Source organism: Chironomus tepperi, unplaced genomic scaffold (genome assembly GCF_022539635.2).
Source record: "Chironomus tepperi strain 1889 unplaced genomic scaffold, CSIRO-AGI_Ctep_v1 contig_74, whole genome shotgun sequence".
Taxonomy (NCBI): Eukaryota; Metazoa; Arthropoda; class Insecta; order Diptera; family Chironomidae; genus Chironomus; species Chironomus tepperi.
The window spans coordinates 1,684,220-1,709,661 of record NW_027226196.1 but is presented as its reverse complement, the minus strand read 5'-3'; the positions used below and the strand labels follow the sequence as shown (position 1 = coordinate 1,709,661).

At 31.0% G+C, this 25,442-nt stretch overlaps 3 protein-coding genes across 9 annotated transcripts in view; 2 read left to right on the top strand and 1 right to left on the bottom strand.

Annotated features, from left to right (window-relative positions):
- Syn2 (Syntrophin-like 2) overlaps window positions 1-12,524 on the top strand; it is a 39,386-nt gene extending 26,862 nt beyond the window's left edge. For 2 of the 5 annotated variants that reach the window (XM_070633702.1, XM_070633704.1), the window contains exons 2-9: window positions 428-495; window positions 634-1,090; window positions 2,197-2,606; window positions 2,692-2,906; window positions 3,883-3,963; window positions 4,079-4,166; window positions 4,282-4,491; window positions 4,633-6,286. In XM_070633702.1, coding sequence (XP_070489803.1) covers window positions 433-495; window positions 634-1,090; window positions 2,197-2,606; window positions 2,692-2,906; window positions 3,883-3,963; window positions 4,079-4,166; window positions 4,282-4,491; window positions 4,633-4,743 — 1,635 coding nt within the window. In that variant the 5' untranslated portion in view covers window positions 428-432 and the 3' untranslated portion in view covers window positions 4,744-6,286. Of the gene's footprint in view, window positions 1-427; window positions 496-618; window positions 1,091-2,196; window positions 2,607-2,691; window positions 2,907-3,882; window positions 3,964-4,078; window positions 4,167-4,281; window positions 4,492-4,632; window positions 6,287-12,319 lie in introns of those variants that run through there. The other 3 variants (XM_070633705.1, XM_070633701.1, XM_070633700.1) reach the window with 3 other exon arrangements.
- Window positions 12,525-13,657: 1,133 nt separating this feature from the next.
- Window positions 13,658-25,442, top strand: part of Corin (corin serine peptidase) — a 48,371-nt gene continuing 36,586 nt past the window's right edge. Inside the window, exons 1-2 of one of the 3 annotated variants that reach the window (XM_070653916.1) lie at window positions 13,679-13,783; window positions 19,623-20,063. The gene's annotated coding sequence lies outside the window, so the exon portion shown is untranslated. Of the gene's footprint in view, window positions 13,784-19,309; window positions 20,064-25,442 lie in introns of those variants that run through there. The other 2 variants (XM_070653917.1, XM_070653915.1) reach the window with 2 other exon arrangements.
- Window positions 13,764-16,520, bottom strand: Mad1 (Mitotic arrest-deficient 1). The gene is made up of 5 exons (XM_070653918.1): window positions 16,441-16,520; window positions 16,047-16,345; window positions 15,036-15,968; window positions 14,173-14,972; window positions 13,764-14,105 (listed from the first exon to the last, which is right to left on the bottom strand). Exons 2-5 carry the CDS (start codon window positions 16,314-16,316, stop codon window positions 13,892-13,894), a joined length of 2,217 nt encoding a protein of 738 aa, XP_070510019.1. The 5' UTR covers window positions 16,317-16,345; window positions 16,441-16,520; the 3' UTR covers window positions 13,764-13,891.

The window sequence follows — 25,442 nt, the reverse complement described above, 5'->3', positions numbered from 1 at the left end:
CGAGGTTTACCACTAAAATGTGCCGAAGCACACATGAACCGTATAATTTGTAGGGTTTCGGTCGAGGCTTACCACCAAGATGTGCCGCGACACACATGAACCTTATACTATGCATGGTTTCAGCCGAGGCTTCCAACCAAGATGTGAACCGTATACTTTGTAGGGTTTCGGTCGAGGTTAATCACTAAAATATGCCGGAGCACACATGAACCTTACAATTTGTAGGGTTTCAGTCGAGGCTTACTACCAAGGTGTGTCATGACACATGAACCATATACATTGTACGGTTTCGGTCGAAGATTATCACCAAGATGTGTCACAAACATAAGGTTGCCCACCACTGATCTACCAAACCGATGTTTAATAATTTTGATGATACAACATTTCTCATTCTTTTGTTTTTATGGTCATTATTTATTCTTTACAGATAGAATGAAGATAGACGACATACAGATGGCAACCCCAATCGAAGAGAAAATGGATCAAAATTTAAAAGTGAGTTTGCAAAAAAAATCTACTAATAGCTTTTGCTGATCCAAGTAGTGTGAAAACTGTTACTAAATAAAAAGCCCATAAATAATATTATGACAATAATTTCCGTTCATACACGACAAAAAGGACGCTTTTTTACAGGTACGTACCGGAATGGTTATGGTTAGTGATGGTAAAAGTAAACCGGAACTAGCACGACTACATCTAACAATGGAAGTCATAACACTTCAACGGCCTGAGCAAGTTCAAGCAATATCACCGACAGCAGCATTGCTGAGTAATCAACTTAGTCAGCCACCATTAGAATCGAAAGAGCGAATGGTTCAAATAACGAGACAAAAAGAGGGTGGACTTGGATTAAGCATAAAAGGTGGATCTGAACATAAACTTCCAATTCTAATCTCACGCATTTATAAGGATCATGCAGCCGATAGAACAGGACAATTGTTTGTAGGTGATGCAATAATAAAAGTTAATGGTGAATATATAACCGCCTGTAATCATGATGATGCTGTGAATATCTTACGAAATGCGGGAGATATAGTCGTACTAACAGTTAAGCATTATCGTGCAGCTACGCCTTTCCTACAGAAACAATGTAAGTATAAATTATCGATCATTGTCAGGTATTGTCAATCGGTCTTAATTTAGCTTAGTTATTAGGACTTTCAGAGGTATTAAGGCATAAATTGTTTATATAACTTCTTGAAGACTGCTTAATTTCTATGGTAATAAAACAAGATTTATAGCAGATTGTTCAAAAATTGTCAACAAACAAGATAAACATACTTCATATTAATTAATCCAATTTTCACCGCTGGTGATGGATATAATTTCTCACTTAAAGTGCTTCAAAATGCTAAAAAATTGAATAACGCAATCAAAATCAATTCTAGGGAAGCAAGGAGTAGACACTAAGGATATTTAGAAACGTTTTAAAATGTAGTTTATAATTTAAGGGGCATTAAACAACGTAAAGATTTTGAAACGTTTAGAAATGGAGTTCATAACTTAAGGGGTATGCAACTACATCAAAATTTCTTTATTTTGTTTTCAATTTTAGTAATTTTTGACAAAATAAGCTGAAGTTTGACTTTCAGCATTAAACTTCTAGTCACTAACTAATTTTTAACCACTCGAGTAGATTCTATGGCTGTTCCTGACTATCGGGACAATGCCAAGACACTCCAACTGCTAAGAGATAATGAGTATAATCACTTGAATGAGCGTATTCATGAATATATTCTTTGTTCATAGTTGAGCATGCTCAATTTTATGAGAATGCTCATTGTATGTTCGGGTATGTGTCTTTAACGTTAACACGGTGGCTCCTAAGTAGCGCTAGAGGATATTTAGTCAAAGATTTAAAGTATGAAAGTGTCTATGCCTTGATATTATGAAAATTCTATCACTCTACATAATATCACGTTTCGAGGGCATGAAAATAAAATAAATAAAATTTCTTTATGGCTTATATACATCATAATCATGTCTAGGGTGGGAAAAAAATCAACAAGTTTCAATAAACAATCAATTTTTCATGCACAATTTTTTTTTTTTTTTTTGACGATGAAAATATACATAAACACATACACAGTATTTCTTGGAGCCATCTTGTTGCCACCTCCTTCAATCACAAAATCTTTATCGTTTATATTGTCTTGGATTTTTTTTATGTCTATTATTATCATATCTTTTATGCAGTAACACGCGATACACCTGAATCAGATAATGATGCAACATGTGCGGAATTGAAAGCAGATGAAGGATGGCGTTTAGCTCAAAATAATAACAACAATAATAGTAATAATAATTTTAGTGGAAATCCTCAAATGAACAATAGTAACGGTAGTATGAATAACAATTCAAATCATCGTCCAAATTCACTCTGTTCAGAGCCTGAAATTCGTTGGACTGATATCGTTTGTGTTCCTTTAATGATGGCTTATGTAACACGATATATTTACGGTACGGATAAACTAAGAACGAATGCATTTGAAGTGCGTGGATTGAATGGTACAACAACTGGTGTAATACATCTAGATGATTTAGCAATTCTCAGTTCATGGCTGAAATACATTACCGATAATATTACAGGCTTAACCAATTTACAGGTTAAATATTTACATACAAAATTATCAATATTGACTTACTAAGCGCTACCTTCTCTTTCTCTCTGTTTCCTAAACCTCTCTACAGATGAAATTGTATAATCGAAATTTTCCTGTTGGCGAGAGGATAGAGTATATGGGATGGGTGAATGAAGGCGTGTTAAAGAGCCAAATATCATGGCAAACTTATGTACCGCGATTTCTCGTTTTAAAAGGAACTGAAGTTTTGTTGTTTGATAATCCACCACTGAATATTTCGGGATTGAATAAACCCAATGTGGCATACAAAGTATATCAGACAATGTAAGTATAAATGGGGTGGGGGGATTTATGGATGATGTTAAGTAGGAAATTGGAATTTTTGTTGGATAATTTGGAATGTTGTGAGCATTATGCGAATTTTTGTCATATCGATAATACCATGCAGAGTTGCAAAACAGGTTCCTGTGACAAACAAGAACTGTACAAATTTTTGATAATTTGTATGGTTTTGTAGGAAAAAAACAGACAAAAACCATACAAATTATCAAGAATTTATACGGTTTTTACCTGTCATAGACACCTGTTTTGCAACTCTGATACTAAGTAATGGTTTCAAGGTCAGTTTCTGGTGGGAATCGAGCTAACGGAGATATAGTAACAGATATTCAGTATGTTGTCTGACCATTTGGCTACAGAAGCTTTACTCTAAAATCGGAATTTTCGCATAGATATGCTTCTATATTCTAGATTTCAATCTATTGTGAATCGTAAGACGTTAATAAATCAACTGCACAGCTTTCTATTCCTGAGTCAAGCAGTTAGTCTATATTGTTGTTTTTGTTGTTAGTTTCTCATGACATCCTTCAAGAAAAAAGAGAATGAGGCTTGTTGATTGATATGCTCTAGAGTTAGCAATTCTCTGGCTTCCTGGAGTGTACCTTAAGGTCATAACCTAAAGCTTTTGGATCAGCCAGCCCCTAAAACCATCGCGAGTAGACTAAAATGCGATATTGCTCGTCGATGGCATGTATGCCACGACTGATGTGCAAATCGAGTTGATGACAAGTTCTTACGTATTTTTGTCCACTTGGGCATTTAAAACTCTTATTTTGAAAACAAAAGCATAAATTCTCTAATTCTTATTGACATCATTCATAAACAATCCCCAAAAAAATAAAAACAACCTAAAATTTAACGGTTCAGAAAAGATTCAAATTCAAATAAAACCGTTAAATGTCAAAGATTGTCACCCTAATAATAACATCAAATAAATTTTAATGAATCCATAATCATTTAGGTTTCGAGTTGTGAAAGAATCTGAGACGGTAGATTCACGCCAACATTGCTTTTTACTACAGTCATCCGGTCACGACCCAAGGTATATATTTCACTTTTATTGTATGCCTTTCACCCTATTTAATTTAATTACGAAAACTGATATAAAAACTGCTGTTCATTTCGTTCCTCTCCCTTTGTGCATGCATAAATAACAGGTACTTGAGTGTTGAAACACGACAAGAGCTTTTACGTATTGAAAACAGTTGGAATGCAGCGATTGTGACGAGTGTCATTAAACTTGGTGTATGTAAAAAAAAAATTACATTTTTACATTTAAACGACATTTCCTTTTCATTTCTCATTTCCTTCTTGTTCCTATTATTTTTTCATAAAAATATATATCTCCTTTATTATATAGCATAAGACATTTGCGGTATCGTATCAAGGTCGTTCCGGTGGATTAACATTAGATTGGCAAGCTGGATTTTCATTACATGAAAGCGGAACGGAACCAAATGCTGTCAGCTGGCAATATAAATTTTCACAATTACGAGGCAGTAGCGATGATGGAAAATCAAAATTAAAATTACATTTTCAAGATCAAGAAACTCGATCAATTGAGACAAAAGTGAGTAATTTAACGGTCAATTTTTAAAAAATTCATTTTTAATCCTCTTGCTATATATTTTTTTGAAGAACTTGATCTAGTTAGCATTTTTTTATACTTAAATTTATTTTTTTCTTTTTTCTCTTTTTTCATTCATTATAGGAGCTTGAATGCCAAGTTCTTCAAAGTCTGTTATTTTGCATGCATGCTTTCCTTACAGCAAAAGTCGCATCAGTTGATCCACAATTTTTAAATTCCATACAACAAGCTTGAAATCGACATTTCTTTCCTTTTTAAGAAGAATGTTTTCATATTCTTAACAAAAATTGAACGTCTTCGCTTCATTATCGACGATAAAATGACGTAAATTCCTTGTTTTTTTGTGATAATTTTCATTTAATTCGCGTAAAGTTAGCGATTCGTAAATAAGCAGTGCAAAAAATATAAGAAAAATGGCCAACAGTGTAACCGTTTATCATCCAACAATGCTTACCCATTGTCAATTATCATCATGATCATCAATCATATCCATTTCATTTCACAGTACGATTGTCACCATAGAAATAAAGTAAGATAATAGAATCATAAATTTATATCAAATATACAAAATTTTTTTGTGAAGCTTCATGTAAATTGAGAATTGAATAAGCATAGACAATGGAAAATTTTTGAATGGTGATGTTAAAGAATAGATAAAAGTTGCGAAAAGAAATGTGTTGCGTGAAATTCTAGGAAAATTTTTTATTTTTACTTGTCAAATTCTGCTACACGTGGAAAGAATGTGGAGGAATTTCGCGTGTGGGATGCAAATATACAAAAATGTACGCAAAAATTGATTGACATTTCGGAGAAAATGCTTATAAATAGTTTAGAAATTGTTACAGTTTGTTTGATTTACTGAAGTCAACCACAATTGTGGTAGGTTTGACTGAAATTTACATTCTAGGGTAAATGTAATTAAGAAATCTTTACAGATTTTATTTGATGTTTATTCTTCGGAGTTTAAAAACAAACTAAAATTTTGTATGAAAAAGGGGCTTTTAAATATGTACAATAAATATTATTCAAATCTCAAATGACAGTTATAACCAGTCGACATTCAATTTCCATTCCATTCAGACTATCATCAACATTAATCATTATGCATGAAGCTTCACAAATCTATTGTCCATTATTTAGAAGGAATACATAATACAAATAGCAGATAAGTCTCGATTTTTCATATTTTGGTTTTTATTGTATTCTTTGTTTGCATCTCAAAACTCAAAGACGAAAACAAGAATTGAAATGAAAAACATTTTTCTAAAAAGGGAAAAAAACTTAACTATGAATAGATAATGAACAAGTTTAAATTTTTATGGGATTAGTAGAATTAAATATAACAAAAAAAAATGAATCCCGAATGCGAAAAAAAGGATTAAAATCGTCACTTCAATCCAGAGTTGCCAAGCAGGCACCTATGACAAGCAAAAACCGTACAATTTCTTGATAATTTGTATGGATTTGTGAAAAAAAAAACATACAAATTATCAAGAATTTGTACGGTTTTTGCCTGTTACAGCTGCCAGTTTTGCAACTCTGGATGAGAATTCACATTTTTCGACTGAAATATATATGAGCGTAAATTGTATAGGTGAAATTATTTTGAAAATTCAATTACTTCATCTCATGATTATTATGTTCAAACTAGATGTGAACACGTATAGCACAAAAAATAATATGAATGAAATAAGATAAAATAAATCAATTTGTGTACAAAAAATCGTCTCTTTACACATTTTATTTCAATCTCAATTTTAAATGAGAATGAATAAAATTGAATGAAATTCTTCTCGTGCATAGATTCTATATTTAAATATATTAAAATTGTTCAATATTATACATTTGATTGATTGATTGACTGATGTTATGATCGTGAAATGATAAAAAATGAAAAACGAGAAAATCTAACGAACAAAAGAAAATTAAATTAAATTAAATCATTGTCAAATACTTAAGAAACAGAGTGTGGCAGTCTCAAATTCGAATTTTTCGAAATTAGATTGTCGAAAAATTCGAACTCAACATATAAAGATTAACGTTACGAAGAATAGTGAAAGTAACGGTCAAAATAAATTTGAATTTGAACCAAAAATATTTTTTGAAAATTTAACGGTCGTTTTAGTGAGAGAGATTGTCGAAAAATTCGAAAAATTAACGTTACGAAGAAAAATAAAAGTAACGGTCAAAAAAAATTTGATTTTTTTTTTTTTTTTTGAAAAAAATAACCGTCGTTTTAGAGATACAGCCACACTCTGATATTTCCCTCCGAATTTTCCTTCATCACAAAACTTTTTAAAAGCACTTTAATTCTTTCACACACCAACACACACCGTACATAAGCACATACTCGACTCAAATCAAAAGAAAAAAACATGAATGATATGAAAATTTTTTCGATAAAATCGTTGTAATTGAAGTATTGTAGTTGAAAAATATGTAGGATTAATGAATAGTATTAAAACAATTGGATATGATGTGAATTTCTCTTTTATGAATTGATTCTATGACTACTCATTGAGGACATTCCAATTGAAAATTTTTCCTTGGCAACTGACTTGCAAAATTTTTGAACTCTTTAAATTAGTCAAGGACATTGCTGATGAGATATGGATTTCATGTCCATTTCAGTAGATATAGATATGATTGACTTAATTGACTGTTTGGAATGGTATGGTGAAGAAGAGTAAAAAAAACATGGTTTATTCATTTATGCTGCAGGGGAAATTTTTTTTTTCCGAAAGGTTCAGAATCTGAACTTCAGATGAAATAGAGAATATATCATGGATGTAAAGGAACTTTAGTAGAAGTTAACATGAGAAAAAAGTAAGAAAAGTCGGAGAATCGATGCAAAATTCGGCATCAGACTAGCTAGACTCCGGCATTGTGCCAGATTTAATCAGAAATGGGCAACAAGCGGGCTTGACTTTAGCATGGTGCCAGATTTGAACCGAATCCAGTACCAAGCCAAGAATGCTTTGACATTGTGCCAGATTTTATCCGAATCCGACAACAAGCTGGCTTGATTGAAGCATTGTGCCAGATTTTAACCGAATCCGGTACCAAGTCAACAATGCTTTGGCATTGTGCCAGATTTTAACTGAATTCGATACCAAATCGGCGTGACTTTAACATTGTGCTAGATTTAAACCGAATTTGGCACCAAGTCATAGTCGCATCGGCATGTTCCGGATTCCAAATGGCTTGCTAGTGTAAAGGTTTCGTTCTTGGACAGTTAGTCATTGCATACCGATGCAGCAATCATAATGCGACGAAAACGAAACTTTTAGCCTCCCTTTGTATGCTATATGTAGCAATGTCGTCAAAGGTGTGATTCTGGGTCCAATATAAATTGATGGCCTAAGTTTGAGGGCTGTGGTAAAGCGAACCGTAGTTCTGAGATAAATATAACGCAGAACTCTGGATCTTTTGTTCATGCATGTTTTCATGATACAGAAAGACTAAACCGACACCTAAAAGCGGTATCTTTGTCTTTTAAGGATAGTCGGTATAAACCGGCTTTTGCCAGATCTTCAAGTCAAATCTGTTTAAGTCCTTCTAATTCTTCGACTTTTCTTGACATCAAGCTCTTCCATAAACAATGCAATAATGTTGGTAGTTAGTTAAATGAACAGATAACATTCATTTACTTAACAATGAAGACCACAAAGCTCCATGAATCTTAAATGAACCCATCTTAAATTCACACATACATCAGATACAGCAAGAATCTACAATATCCTCAATTAAATCTAAATCTGAAGCTAACAAACCGAGTGTTAATATAATTTATAGAATATTAAAAGACTTTTCTAGCTTCAAAACGATTCAGTCAGGTAGCAAAGGCATACACAATTTCCATGACAGAAATTTAAAGAATTGTAGTCATGACTACCATTTGCAAAATAAAATATAATAAAGGTACCAAATATCAAGCATCATACTATCAAGATAATAGAGAATGTATCCTTTGGGTATGCTGAAAAGTAGGATTTATAGAAGAGAAATTCATCGCATACGTAAAAAAATAAAAATGGAGCACATATTAGGGACAAAAAAATAATAGTCATTGCAATGCATTTGCGTATATCTTAGATTAAGATGAAATGAGAATTAAACACATTTCTAGGGAATCAATTTATTTAATGATTCAGGTGCTATTGATCAGAAAGTAAGTATTTTAATGATTCATCTCAGACTATAAAATTGTCAATACAATTTGTCATATATACCATTTGGACAACTAAGGCGCTTAGAGCAGAGTTGCAAAACTGGCACTTGGAATAGGCAAAAACCGTACAAATTCTTGAAAATTTGTATGAATTTGTTATGAAAACCACAAAAATTATCAAGAATTTGTACGGTTTTTGCCTGTCACAGGTGCCTGTTATGCAACTCTGACCGACAGGCATGACTAGATAATTTAGAACATCTAATTAAGATTTAAGCATGGTTCATGCATAAAATTAATCAGTTCTGCGCCAAAATTTTCATAATCATATTATTATTCGTTATATTTTCTCGGAACAAATAAATTATTAAGAATGATGATAAAATTTTTAAAGGAAAAAAAGGATTGCTTGCATCAAGATTATGGAACGATTGAGATTGTAAAGAAATTTTCTAATTTACTTGTTTGTGTTTAATATTTAATATGAATGAGGATCAAAAAAATACGAATTATGGGAAATTTCAAACCCCAATCAGAAACATGATAAATTTTTTAATGGACAAGGATGAAATATGAAATACAAGATGCGAAGATTTTGAGAGATTTGCTGGCGGAATTTGATATTTTATTAGAATTTAAGCTTTATTTGAATTTTAAAAGCATAAATTCTTCATAGATTTAGACCCCTTTTGTTTATTTTGTGAAAATTATTCATAGTTTTACACCCCTTTTGTTTATTTTATGAAAATTTTTCTACATCAAAGAAGAAAAAAGCCAACCTTAATTTAATTATTAGCAAAGCAACCCAATCAGAGCTCAAAATTCAATTTGATTCTGTCAATTAGCACTCAACCTTTCTCCAAAATCTTCGCACCTTGACAAAAATCAATAAATCTTAAATGAAATTTGTGTCGATTAACAAAAAAAGAGAAAATCTTGTCAATGATTAAATGAGAGAAAAATGTCTTTTTACACAACAATCACATACAGTCTAAATGTGACCTTTATCGAAAGAATAAAAAGAAATTACTAATTCATGATAACAGAAGAGAGAAGAAAAAAGCAAATTTATCTCGTTTCATCCCTTGAGGTAGTTCCTTTTTTAGTAGAAAATTATTAATTACATACTTCTTATAGTGTATAAATCACTAAAACTTTTTAAATATATCAAAGATGTTATAACGGTCATTTGAGATTTGAATAATATTTATTAAGGGTACTTAGTTGAATACCCCTTTTTATTTGCATAGTTCAGTTTCTATTTGAATTTGGATTTATAACTTCACAATGATGTTTATTCTTTGGAATTCAAATACAGGCTGAATTTTACATAGCTCGAAGTCGACTTGAAGTTTATATGGAGTCAAGGAGACTTTTCCATACAAAATCAGAGTCGACCCCGATCTCTGGACCTCTCAATATGAAAAGGGGTGTTCTACTATGTACAATAAATATTATTCAAATCTCAAATGGCCGTTAAATCAACAAATGCGTAATAATTTGAGGTAATTTGCTCGCAAAAAAAGGAATAAATTTTTTAGATTAAAAGAACGTCATTCTTACAAAATTGTTACTTGAAAAATTTATGTCTACCACTTTCAGATGAAAAAACACAAAACTAAATGATAAATGATGAAAATTTTTAATGTTTTAACTGTTACACAAATGAAAAAAAAGGAATAACAAATCAATGTACTTGAAGAAAAAAAAAAATAAATAACAGGAAGTTCAATCGAGCATATCTGCAGTATTACGAAAAAGAAAACAGAAATGTTACATTTTAATATTAAAGAAAAATAATATGGAAACTCCATCGATAGCTTGGCATATATTTGCTTCAATCATTTTTGTATTCTGCATGTTATGTTTAAAAAAAAATTCAATATGTTGTCAAATAATCATGTTGATTCTTATTTTTGATCAATTATTATCTAATTAATTCGTTGATAGTTTGGAATATAATTCAATTGTATTGTTTGAAGTATGATTTCTCTTGAGGAACAGCTCGATAATGTGTTTTATAAGCAGAGTGACCAGAGACAGGCAAAAACCGTACAATTTCTTGATAATTTGTTTGGTTTTTCTTACAAATGCATACAAATTATCAGGAATTTGTACGGTTTTTGTCTGTCACATGTGCCAGTTTTGCAACTCTGCTTATAGCCAGTTTTGTACAAACTGTAAGCTAAAAAACCGTATAACATGTACGGTTTTGGTCGACGCCTACCACCAAGGTGTGCTCTATCCAGAGCTGCAAAACAGGCACCTGTGACAGACAAAAACAGTACAATTTCTTGATAATTTGCATGAAAACTATACAAATTATCAGGAATTTGCGGTTTTTTTCTGACACAGATGCCTGTTTTGCAAAAAGTTTGCCCAACACTGTCTTATACGAACGGAATTGAGACTATTAAGATAATATCACGCAGAGTGCATCTTACGACCTTTTACTCTGAACTTAATTATTTACCCCCAATCTACCTGACTTTATAAAGTAGATAAGATCTTTCAAATGTCAAAATACAGCACAGAACGAGCTTTTCTCAAGAGAAATTATACAACCTCTAAATCTAAGTCATTTTTAGAATTTTTAAAATGTTACTGAATATTTTAAGCAACAAAATTTAACTAAATCAATTATGAATGTACCTTATTAATGGTTATAAACTTCCACGCGTTACATGGAAGTCATTTTAGCTCCGAATGTAGTCATTTAGCACATAATGGGTTGACTCAGGGATTCATTATTGTAAAATAAATTTTTATTGGTCCGGTAAGTGTCGTTGCGGTGACTTGTTGACTAATTGACATTTTAGCACTGAAAAGGTGCCCGATGGATCAATAATTCACTTGTTTAGCGGGTATTTGGTGATTAAAGTTGGTAATGAGCTACTTATGGACATTTTTGACCGTCCGAGTCTTCCCATTATTTGTTATTGCATGATTACAACTTTTATGATAAGCAAAACAAGTCCGTAACACGTAAATTGTATAAAAATAGAGAAATATTTTAGTAAATCATCAATTTTCTGAATCTTCAGTTATTGCAATCTAAAGCCATTAAAGTAATTGTAAAATTGAATGTCCAACAGAAGCTAGCTGATAACATGTTGATTGTTTTGCTATAAAAACACAGAAGCTGCAGTCCAAAATAATAATACAGTCTTATCAGCAGTTTACAGTCAAAATTTCATAGATCGCTCGAGTAACAAAACAAAAACAATTTACATCGAGTATTCTAGTCAGACGTCCAAGGCTGCAATCGTTAAAATATATTCATATGAACAAAGCATTGTCGAATTTTGAAATTTAGATTGTAATTCTGCTGACATGACCGAACGTGTGACTAGCTAGGTCCACAAAAAATGCTTAATGAAGCAAATTATGTATCATAAAATGCGTGGAAGTTGATGACTTTAGTTTGTTAGTAATGTTATTATTCTTATGTTTAGAAAAATAATAGAAAAAAAATGAAAACAAAAAAAAAAACTTAATTAAGACTTTTGGCTCAAACTTGAGGCTTCTTCCCAAAAACATACTTACCATATATCCCCACTCAATTTTAGATAGGTTCATATGAATATTTTGAGAGAAAAATTAACAAAAAAATATTCTTTATTTTTTCATTTCATACAGATATAAGGTCCAGCAATATGGATATTCTTAATTAAGTTTTCATTCTCGTCAATCAAACTTTTCAGAATAATTAATAAAATAGGAAAAGAATTTTATCACACAGGAAGTGAAAATATCATATTTAAAATTAATTAATAGTGAAAGTTTTGAAAAATAACTAAAACTATCGATTTATCTCCCCAAATACCTACAATAGTTATGTTTGTATCCCTTTTGTTATCTACTATCAATTACTTTTTTTTTCAAAGATTGCTTTTATAGAAAATTTGAAAAAAAAAATCTTTAAATAAAAAATTTTAAAAATTGTAAGCAAAAATAAAAGATTTTGTCTTTTTATGCTCCATACATGCTTCCTCAAAATTGAAAACACATTTATATCAAATTGCGCTGTTGATGATAAGACACTTGAATCGCTTGAATCTAATTTACGGCTTATGTTGTTGTATAGTGATATTCTAAAAATGAGTTAAACTGCTATTGTGATCAAATGGAAAGGATTATTGCGCATTATTCATGATGATATTATCAGAATATGGTGAAATTTTCAGAATATGATACTTTTTGATTGGTGTTTGATGATTTGTGGAATGTTTTTTTGATTTTCAGAAGCTTTTTGGACATTTTTTGCAGAATTACGAATTAGCATCTTCTACATCTGTTTAATGTAGTCAATATGTTGCCTTATTTTCAGGAATCATCCTTCGTTTTACATTTTGTGTCTTGAATCCATTTATCGACAATTTTCAGATGCAATCTTGAGGTTATGTTTGAAAATTTTGTAAATTTTTCAATTTTTAAGTGATTTTCACAGCTTTTTAAGTTTGTTCCTTAATATTGGTGTTTGACTAGCATTGTTGATGACTTTCCACTAATTTGTGGCTTAATTCTGTTTGAATTAACATAAAATTAACAAAATATTCCTTAAAAATTCCAGAAAAATCTACTTACCTGCTCAAAATAAATCCGTTGGCTGATTTCTCAGCTCTAGAACCAGAATTCAAACCATAAATTCCATAACTTATTCCTCCAACAATTCCTTTTTGCCAATTATTTCAAATTACAGCTTAAGCTAATAAATTAAATTAATTAAACCACTTCAAAAGATGATTAAATTCCATAGTCAAGTGAAAGAAATTCCACTTTATGCTGTATGATGCCAAAAAATTACAGATAATCCAGTTAAATCTTCAAAGTGTGCTTATAGACGTACAAAATGAAGCAATTGACACATTCGTTCATTGGATAATGCACTTAAAAATATATATATACATTTATTTCTCTCTCATACTGTTCATATATCACATAGCAGAGCGACTTTAGTCACTCATTGATGATTTGCTCAGAAATACGCGACAAGTAGAAAGAAATAATCTAATCTTATTGTGTAAATTAGAAATTAAAAATTAATATTTATATTTTAAAACAGTATTAAGGAAGTAAAATTTAATTTTTTGCAAAAATGGAGTAAGTATTTCCATAAAATTTTATTTGAAATTGTAAAATTGTACAAATTTCGTGGAATTTTTTTTATTTTTATTTATTTTGGGGGACAAAAAACTTAAAAAATCTAATTTATGCTACACTTGTTACTGTCATACGATTTACCAAATCTAGTGTTAAAGCAGATGTAAATGCTGGCAATGATCCATTTGACCCATGCAAGTACTGTTGCATAAAATTAGTTAATGTTTTACTGTAATCACTTTCAAGCATATCTAAAGTGCCAACTTCATTCAGTTGAAATAGAAGCTCGTCATGTTCATTATCGGCATACATGCTCGTAATTCTATATGAGGACATAGAAATGAGTATTACGGATATGTAAAATATATTCTGATAATTATAAAACATACCTGTAATTACTGTTACCATAACGATCTAGCTTATATCCAAAGAGCATATAAATTACTTCTCGTAGTTCCTGATTTATTCTCGTAAAAATTTGCTCATTTTCCTTGTATTTTGCTTGAAGTGTCTTATGTTCCTCCTTCAACTTTTGCATATCCTTTATATTCATCGTCATGTTGACTGTATCAACGGAACGAGTTGTCAAGTCCTCATTTCCTTCCTCTAACTTTTTGTTACGGATTTTAAGTCGCTCAATTTCAGCTTTCAATTTTGATACTTCATTTGCAATCTGCTCTTGTGCAATTGCTGCTGGATTATTTTTAAAATGTACAACCTTCAATCTATCATCGTTCATGACATTACTACGCAACGTTATATTTTCAATTTCAATCTCCAATTCACATTTTCTCTTTCTCAATTTTTCATTTTCAACACGAAGTGCTTCAAGATCCTTTCGAAGAATCTTATATTGTTCACTTGAACACATTGATGGATCAAGTGTATTTACTGGATTTCCACGTAATTCAGCAACTTCTGATTCAAGTTTTGTACATAATTCTTTATATCCACTGAGTGAATTTGTTAGCATTTCAATTCTTAAACGATATTGCGTTTCTTGTGAGCTATTTGATTGTAATCCTTGCGATACGGTCAGATCCTTTTCATAACTATCAAGTAATTGACGTTGTGCATCACGTTCAGATTGGACTAATTTCATCTTCTTTTGTAGTCGAACTATAACAACTTGATGAGTTTTTAGTGACTTCTCTAAGCCTTCAATCTGCTTTGTAAGTGTATCATTTTGCTGAAAAGGAATTAAATAAATTAGAGATCATTAATCATAATCTTATACTGTGCTGTAACTTACATTCTTCAAATCAGATAATTGATTTTGAGCGGTGGATTTTTCAGATGAAACATTGGACTTTTCACTAACTAGTAATAAGTCACGATGAAGCAGCTGTTCAATATATGAGCGAACATTAATTGGATTATTGGCAGCACCTTTTTGGACGAAATCAGTTCCTAGTTGCTTCCAATCTTTCAATTCCTTTTCCAATGATTCAAATTGTGTCTTTGATGTAATTAACTCGACATTTGCCTTCTCATAACGCTCTAATTGTGTCTGAAGACTATGGACTTGCTCCTCAAGTAACATCTTGTTGCCAATTGAGTCATGTAAATTTCTGTTGACTTGTCTTAATCTGCCAACATCCTTTTCCATGTCTGACATTGAACTCATTCGTGATTGTGATGCCTTTTCAACATTCTTCCAATCACCATAACTGTTGACTTCATATTCTAGTTCCTTTATTTTAAGGACAGCATTTTGATGTTTTACTTTTTCCTGCTCCAATTCCGTTTTGAGTGACTTGTACTCGTCAAGCTTTTGTCTCAAATCTTCATTTAACAGTTTGACAGAATCAAGTTCCTCCTCGACTGTAATTATATGAGAGCTTATTTCCGTATTTTCTCGTGTTAATTCACTTATTCTATTGTTTAATTCGTTCTTAATATAGCTGATGTTTTCTTTTAAACTCTCATTTTCATTTTGCAAATTAAACATTTGAGAATCAAAGTTTTGCTTTTGAATTGTCAATTGATTCTTGAATTTTACAAGTTCCTCCTTCATCTGATTTTCATTCCTACGGTTCTTTTTGAAAATTTTCTCATACTCTGTTGCTTTATTCTTGTATTGATTTTTCTCACTTTCGAGTGCCTTCTCTTTTGCTGCAAATTTCAACTCCAGTTCTGTTTGAATTGTTGATTGATGCTGGATTTCCTTCTTTAGCTGAGTTATCTAAAATACATAAGGATATTAGATATTTGCTAACACGCTGGATATTCTAGATCCAGTGATAATTATCGGTTCACTTACCCTAGATTGAGCTTCTATCAAATCGCTCCTTAAGAGCTTAGTTTCCCATGATGCACATAGAGAGGATGTACTGTTATTAAATGAATCGTTAATTGACTCATTTGCATCCTCCTTTTTCCGCTGATTTTCTGATTGATCCATATCACAAAACTTACGCTTTTTTACGGTCTGAACATCCGATGAATGATTAAGAAAATCAAATGACAGCCTTTTTGGTACAATATTTTGAGATGAATTAATGATTTTATCGAAGCTTGTTGCGTTTTCCATTGTTGATATTTTAATATTCCTTATTTCGGCTAATGAATTAAATTATAAAATCAGCATTTCAAGATCACTTTATATAAAATTTGAATAACTTGGTCACTAATGAATAAAATAAACTTTAACTTACAAAACACAGATGGTAAATTGATGGAATTTTATTTAATTTTCAATTTGGCTCGGGATTTTTTTGTTGTTCTTAAAATCGTCTAAAATTTGGTATTTTTTTGTAAAAATTGACGTGCATCACTGACTATGGATTATTTTTGAATTAATTATTGTCAAGTATTCTGCAGCGATTAAGCATGCTTTGGAAGCATACAAGTGTTGTTTTAATAGATTGTTGAATAAATCATAAAGTGTCATTCAAGAAATTCAACAAAAACAACAAAACATAAATTATACGATATCAATTCAAATTCCAAAAAACCGTTAAGTTTATTATACGATTTTAACATTCATCATAAGAGCATGTACATGCTCTTTAAGAGCTGCTATAATTGATGAAATAATTACATATAATTAAAAATGTCATTGAACTTTTAAATTAAGTCATTATAAAGACAAAAACAGAGATTTCCTAAAAAACAATTAACATTTAGACAAAAAGTTTGTAAGATGCTTGAGGATCTTAATTTCTACAAAGCAGGAAGTTTAGTCAGAAGTCAAGCATCTCGTAGATTTTTCGAGCATGACACAAAAAACAAAAAAACTTTTTAAAACATAAGAAATAATTTGTATTAAAAGCTGTTGTTCTGTCATCTATGAAAAAAACTCGACTTTTTTAAGGAAGACTGCCATTATTTACGAGCAGTAAAGAATTAGAAGCTAAGCTAAAGCAAAAGTTTTTTTCATTCCTGACCAAAAAAAATAAGGAAGGAAAGCAAAATAAAGCGTAATGTAAATATGATTTTTTTAAGAGCATCGAGAGGAGAGAAAATTTTTGGTTCGTGTGAAGGGCAAGAAAACAAACTTTTTAGGGCTTTATCGCTCCATTAGAAGAACCCCAGAAAAACCACATTGAGAAATAGAAAAGAAAAGAAAGGAAAAAAAAAGAAAGAATTATGCTTTCAAGCAAAAGAAAATGTGGTATCGATAAAATTCTTATTTATTCTCTTTCCATCTGAATAATCCAATTTTTTTCCCTCCTTTATCCATCGATAGAAACGAATACATTGTAATTTTTTTGTTTGCTGCAACAATTACTTCTTTACGTCCAACGGTACGAAAATTCTCTCTATGGCTTGCATTTTATTTTATAGTTTTGGAAGTTTGTTAGTTTTTTGCAGAAAGTTGTTGATATAAGAAAATTGATTTGGTTTGAAGAAATCTTGGGGAATTTAAGGTTCAAGGCCATTTGTAATGCAGACACAAATCTAAGAGAGTGATTTTTGTCCACAATTTGAGCTTGACTAGACTTGTTCCATCTACTTATTGAAATGTTTTTCAAACTACAGAGATGGTTTTGGAATTGTGGTTAATATAGTTTAATTAAAACGACTTCCTAATTTATTTATAAATAAATGAGATGTTTATTCTTCGGAAAAACAGACTGAACTTTTGTATGAAAAGGGGCTTTCAACTATGAAAAATTAATATTATTCAAATTTCAAATGATTGTTATAACAGATCAGAACAGCATAGAATTAGAATCTTCTTGATTGTTGTTTTAAAACCAATTCAAAAGTGTACCTATCGATTCAAAATAATCATACTCCTTAGAAGCACAACATGCTTGCTAAGTCACCGCTAAGTTGCCGTATTAACGGTAAAAGGTGAAGCTACTCTGATTTCTGATTTCCATTAATTTTTTGCCACTTGGGTGAGCATATAGTGTCTAAATGTTGTTAGTTTATCATTAATGGACCGCAACGTTCCCGCATTGATAGCAACGCTGTCCTTAAACCAATATTAGAGCTTCTTTTGGCCAATTCTAACCACAAACAATGAAAATTCGAAGATTACAGTCTATTAACTAATAACGTATTCCAGGAAGGATGTTTTTGAGACTTCTTCCTTCATTGTCACTAAATTCTAATAGAATCACTTATTTTAATTGTTCTTTAAGTGATTTAAATCGTATTACAATGTCAAATTGAAGCCTTAAAAGTAGAATCAGTCAAATCTAGGAATTATTCATTATAAACTCAATTTTAATTTTTCATTTAACGTTTCCAGTCCCTATTGTTAGACAAAAGATACGTTTCCTTGTTAATCTAACGCTCACGATTTAAAATTGTACTTCAAAAAGGAAACAATATCCAGAAAACAAAAAAAAAAATCCAGACAAGATTGCTAAAGCATTCAAAACAAAGTTTTAAAAAACAGTATCTTGACGGGTATTAACCCAAAGAAATGAAAACAAAAGAGTTTATGTAAAAAGGTAACGTCGCAAAAAGGCGGAAAAAGAAGGAATTTCTATAAAGTTCCGAAAAAAAAGCTTAAACCATGAAAAAGAAGGAATTTTTTCCCTTTTTTTTCTCTTTTACTTGCAACACGTTAAAATATTCACTTATTTTCTTTTCTTTGTCTCTTCATTTTTCCTTCCTCTAAGTTATGGACCAACAAATTTTATTCCCCCTTTCCTTACTTTTCTCCCTCATTTCTATGCACACACCGAAAAAAAGGCAAGAAATTCTCTCACATACATAATTTTTATGTTATTGTCGTCGGGTGAGCACCTCGACTCTCTTTCTCTGCAGTTACTCTCTCTCACAATTCTCTTCGGTACCAGACGTCTAAAAGCTTTCGTCTGTGTGTAAAGCTTCGCTTGTGCCTGCTTTTTTTTTTGGCTAGAGCCAAAAAGGAATCAAATCATTCGTATCATCTCGTTCACTCGCACACAACACAACAAAATTTTTTTTTTTACGTTTTTACTACGATATAAAAACATTCACGACGATGATGCTTTTTCCAAGGCGAGAGCATAAAACTTTGTGAACGGTAAAAAAATATATAAAAATTATGCTAACATCTCCTCACTGTGTGGGCGTCGATCGTAGACGTAAAACGTGTTTTTTTGAAACTCTTGTCTTTAGCAATTTTCACATAGAGGAATAAATAAGAACATAACAAAAGCACCAAAAAAATATCAAGTCAGGATAATAATCATCATACAACATATATTTTATAGTCAAGCTAGTGTGTGTGTGTGTGCTTTCCTCTACAATTTATTTATATTTTTTAGTTACCGCGACATTTTTTTTTAGTGATAAATTGATTTTTAATCCCAGCATATATAAACTTTCCTTTCTTTTCTTCATCATTACACCGTCCGTAAATTGATTTTTTTTTCTGTTCCTGATTCTACAGTGTACAGCTATCGCTTGCCTCACTCAATCGAGAAGAAAAAATATCGCGCGGGAGCTTCTTTACTTTATTTTATACTTTTTTTGGTTACTTTATTTGGAAATTAAAATAAAGAAAGTTAATTTGCTTGGTGTAGCTGTAAATTGTCATATCTACGTGCTAAGAAAAGTGAAAATTCAATAAGAAAAGTGAAAAATAATAAAAATGTGGTGCTTAAATTTATTATTCTATTATTACAAGTGAAAATCTTTATTTTGTCACAATTTACATCAATCTAATAAATAAAGGATATACCAAAAACGACGACGACAATAAAGCGGCAGTGAATACACATCAATTGGAAGAGATTTTTTTTTGTTATTTTTTGTTTTGTGTTCAAGACCAATAATTTTTGCTAAGCGAGAAAAAAAAAGAGGGAATTTATATCCAATACTATACAACTCAGTAAGTTTATGTAATCTTTATTCTTGTCATGGATTCGGTAGTGCTTAATAAAAATTATCATGCTCATTCAATTGATTTTTATCTTCATTTCGTTTTTTCATTATACCGATGCCCTTCTCATTTTATGGTTTGTTGTGCTTCACACTTACCGAAATAAAAAGGAAGAAAGAAAAAATTGTATAAAAATATAAAAAATTTGAGGACCAGGGGATGCTGATAGTGATGGAAGATGGTTTGGATAGAGTAGTATAAAAATTTGTGATTGTTATGGATCCTTAATTAGCAAAGAGCATACTTACCTGCTTATGAGCATTCTTATATAACATAATTAAACAAACTCCGCATGCTCCTTGTCTGTTCGAAATTAAAAATTAGAGTTAAGCTTAGTGATTTTTGGACTATTCGGTGTTTAAATGCATTTTAAGTAAAATTAGAGAATAAGTAAAACCATTCAAAAAGCTCCAAATATGAAATTCTCTGAAATAAACTTGACTTTAGTTGAAAATATTCCTAAAATATTGCAAAATTCGGTGCCGACTTTGCATGAAAAAGTCAATTCTAGTCTTCTTTGAGCTTAAATAAATAAAAGTCAAAAGCGATTATTCAAAAAAGACGCAATTAGATCATTTGTAATGACGACTAAAATTTATAGATTGTAAAACGCAGAGCAAAACTTTAGTAAAGAAATGGATTTGTGAATGTCAATATAAAACTTCAAATTTGTTTAATTTTGGTAAATGTAGATTAATTAAAACGACTTCCTTGCGGATTTATAAATAAATGTGATGTTTATTCTTCGTAGTTCAAAAACAGACTGAACTTTTGATTAAAAAAGGGGTTTTCAACTATGAAGAATTAATATTATTCAAATCTCAAATGAACGTTATAACAAAAACTTAAAACAGAGATTTGAGCGAGAAGTTTGATGAAAATTTAGAATTGTGGTGTTGAGAATCAATTTTGGTGAATCAAACTTGACGAAAAATTCAAATAAAATAGCTAAAATTCTGAATTCTGTGATTGTAGCCAACCCTTCTTCTATTTTCTAGAGGGATTTCATAAAAAAATTTGAAAAAAATCCCAAAAATCCTACCAAAATTTTTGAGATTTAAAAAATCAACCTTTTACCCCCTCCCAAAGAAATGTTTAGTTACACACCACATCAAAGAATATTTCAACAAACGTCATCAAGTCACGTACCCAAAAAACATTGCCTAGTTCTACCGAAATTCATCAAAATCCCGAGAATCCTTGATAAACCCATTCTTGAGAAATAAAAAAAAAAGTCTTTTATTCTTCCAATCCGCACTTGTTGGGTAACAAACCGAACAGAAAAGAAGGAAGGAAATTGGAAAGAGGGAAGAGAATGAAAGTGAAAAAAAAAATTAAATGAATGCGCATTACAAATGAAAATTGAAGAAAAAAAAAGCAATAGCCGTTTTACTTAAAAACACGGAAAATGGAAAAAAAGGAAAAACAAATGGAAATTTGATTTGAAATAGAAGCTTTATGTAATTAAGTGTCTATTATTCAACATTTTTTTTTTGTTATGCTTCTTCCATTAATATTCTGTGTGCATTCTTGTATAGATGCTCTCAAAGTTGACTGACTGATTTATTGAAACAATTCACATTATATTCAAAAAGAAAGAAATCCTCACAAATAATATTTTTTCTGACTCTCAGCATGCTTATTATGTTCTTGAAATCATAATTGTCATCATCAGATATGAAATTTCTATACGGAATTGAATAAGAGATTATAGATAACAAATTATGAGTCAATCAAGCGCGATTGAATTGAATTCAATTATTAAATGTAGCTTAGTAGATGATTGGTGGGGTGACTAGGTGATATGCTTTTGAAAATTGGATTATATCCGGTACTGAGACACTGTGACACATTAGTGTGACACTGTGACATTAGTAGTATGGCATTGTGACACTAGTAGTATGATAATGTGACACTGTGACACTAGAAGTATGGCAATCTGAAACTGTGGCACAAGTAGTATGACACTGTGAAACTTGTAATGTGACAGTGTGACACTTGTAGTGTGACACTAGTAGTATGTCATTATTACTTTGAGACATTAGAAGTATGGCAATGTGACACTGTGACACTAGTAGTATGGCCATGCGACCCTAGTTGTGTGACGCTGTGAACACAAAGGTTGTCCACCACTAATCAAGCCACCCAACGGACAACAAAATGTCATTGAATTACAAAGGAAATATTCCGAGAAGCAATCAAGAATATAATTTCTATAGTGCATATTTCACCATTATTTTCAATATCACAAACTACGACTAGACTTATTAAAGAAAAGGAGAAACTTTTTTTTCTGAAAAGAAAAAATTGTGATACTTGGGGTAGGTTGATAATAATGTGATTTATGAAAAGAAAGCGTTAAAGCTCAACGCTAAACTTTTTTTTTCTCATCATTTATTGATTTTTTTATTTGAATAATAGAATTTTCTCCTCCTTTCTCATGCTATGTGTGGATATACATATATTTTGGATTCAGGAAATAATAGTAATATATTTCACTATCAATATGTATGGGTCGGATATTGAAGTAGTTCTTTATTATCAAAAATTCGTGAATAAACCTTACAGTTGACTAAATGTGTTACAGGACATTTTGAGATGATAACGTGACGATTTTAAATATCCCGATCGGTCCATTGACATACTACTAGTGTCACAGTGTTACACTACTAGTGTCACATTGTCATACTACTAGTGTTTCAGTGTCACACTTCTAGTGTCACATTGTCAAACTTCTAATGTCTCAGGGTCACAGTGTCACACTACTAGTGTCACATTGTCATATCACTAGTGTGGCCATACGACGGCGACGAGTTGCAATCAAGTTGTAGCCACTTGAAGAAAACAAATTTGCCAAGTGGCTGCCACATAATTCTAAGTATACTGTCGCCTCGTCACTGTGGTGGCAACATTTCAAAATGTGCGAATCGGGTATTTTTTACAACTTTATCGCTAAATGAGAAGTGCTCGTGTCGTACACTTTATGTTATTTTGTGTATATCATAATCATTACAGGATGCCTTTTGTGCACAGATTTATTTTGCACAGTACACTCTTTTTTTTGTATATTTCTTGTTGTATACATAAAGTTATTGATTTTACCACCGCAAGCTTTTTTTTTCGGGGGGTTTTTTTTGGTTCCTGTTGTTCATTGTTATGTATTGTGTATATGAAAGGAAGCATGTTAAGGAACTACAGTGTATGGTCGAGTGGAGCGTATTTTAGATGCAACTTTATTCTATTATAAGAGTTTATTAAAGATTTTATGGTTATAAGCTTTAAACCTCAATCGTTTTATGAACTTTTCTCATTGAGCTTTTCAATTTTTTTTTTATATTTTGTGTAAAATTGCACTTTACAGTTCGTTAAACCATAAAGTAAATATTATTATCCAAAGAATGTGTAAGGTGCAATACATTGGTCGACAAAACATGTTTATGGGTACACAAAAGCTTACACGTTCAATTTAATCGATAATTGTTACATAAGTAAACCCCTTTCAAAATAGAGCTTTTTTTTCGTAACTGTGTAGGTGCAAAAGACATAATCTTACATCAACATTATTTCAAAATCGAACTTTGACAAATTTTGTGATAAATTGTGCATAAAACGTGCTGAATGATAGGAATTTAATATTAAGTTGTGTTTAGTTAGGAGTGTGTGCTACTTAATTGTAGATTTTCATAATTTGGAGTCAAGGACATAACCAGGCATGGGATGGGGTTGTGGTTTTGATGATTGTTTTTTGCATTATAAGCAAAAAAAAATTCCAGATTTTTACCTCGAAAAATTCTAGAAATTAAAGAAATTTGTCCAAAATAGAAGGAGGTTGGGCATTGACCCCAAATCCGCTTCTCACATGGATGTCGTACCCTGACTGAAGTTTAAATATTTTTGATTGATACATTTTTGAATGATAAAACTCAGTAAAGAGGCTAAAACTTCAAAGAATTTTGGATAAAAATTCCAATTTTGTATCAAAATTTCACAAACTTTTCTTTGTTCAAGTGGAAGAATTCCGACAATAGATAGGCGTGAACTAGTATAAAAGTATATTGTAAAGCTCAATTCAATTAGTAATGGCCCGACGCTGATTCTTTGTCACATTCTTAACATTTTTGATGTCATCCGGGAAAGATATTCAAGAACATTAATCAATCTTAGACTTAAACCTGCTAATTTTGGTGCGGAATCTAAATTAAAAGCAAAGTATTGATTTTTAAACTGAATTTGATCATTTAAAAGATATCTCTAGCTTCCAGACCAATAAAAAGCTAGTTTTATGCAAGCTAAATCTTAAGTTGAATTCATGAAGACTACACATTGCTCAGAACTTGCTTAAAACTAACTTGTTTACGGTTTGTTTAGAATAACAAGATTACGTATGCTCTTAATAATTATATATGAAGTTTCAATTATAGTTATTGTGGTTGATTGTAAATGTAATTAAGAATTCCTTACGGATTTTATTTGTTTACAATGTTTATTCTTTGAAGTTCAAAAACGTACTGACTTTCTGTATGATAAAGGGGTTTTCAACTATGTACAATTAGTATTATTCAAATCTCAAAGGAACGTTATATCAACAATCTATATGCGATAGCTAGAATTATGATAGACAATGTGTCAGCAATTTTATCAACAAAACTAGTCCACTAAAACTGAACAAAAGAGAGAGAAAGAGTTGGTGCTGTGCCACCGAATACATAAACTAGCATATTTATTTATTTAAAAAGAGAGAAAGAGAGAGAGAGTAAATGAAATCGTTGCATGGCAGTAGTGGTAGATATTTCATTCTATTCTAGTTATTATTTGTGACATATAAAGAAGCCAAATGAGTGGAGAGAAAAAAAAATTAAGTTATTAACTTTTTGTTCAATTTTCCTTTAACTTTTTTTTTTTTTTATTTTGTTGTTGTTGTCAACGCAATTACCTAGGAAAAGTTTTATCTGATTAAAAAACATTTTCTGTCTTTCATCGTTTCATTCAATCAGTGAGAAAACTTATAACAACATTTTCTAGTGTGGGGAAGAAAAAAAAAAAAGCTTAAAATTTTAAGCTTATTAGGTGGAAAATTTATAATTTTCAAAGATTTTTCATCAATAAATTAAGAAGAAAAGATTTTTTTTTTAGAAATATTTTCCGTCGAAGAATTTTTCTTGCCTTTCTAAATCACTGAATATTTTTTTTTTTGACGGTTAGGACATGGGGTTGGTTTGTGAATGACGTAACATTTTTACAATGGCAGCATATAAGGGGTCGTTCGCTTGCTACGTTCAACTAGGGAAGAGGAGTTAAGCCACACTTTGGTGGTAAGCGTCGACCAAA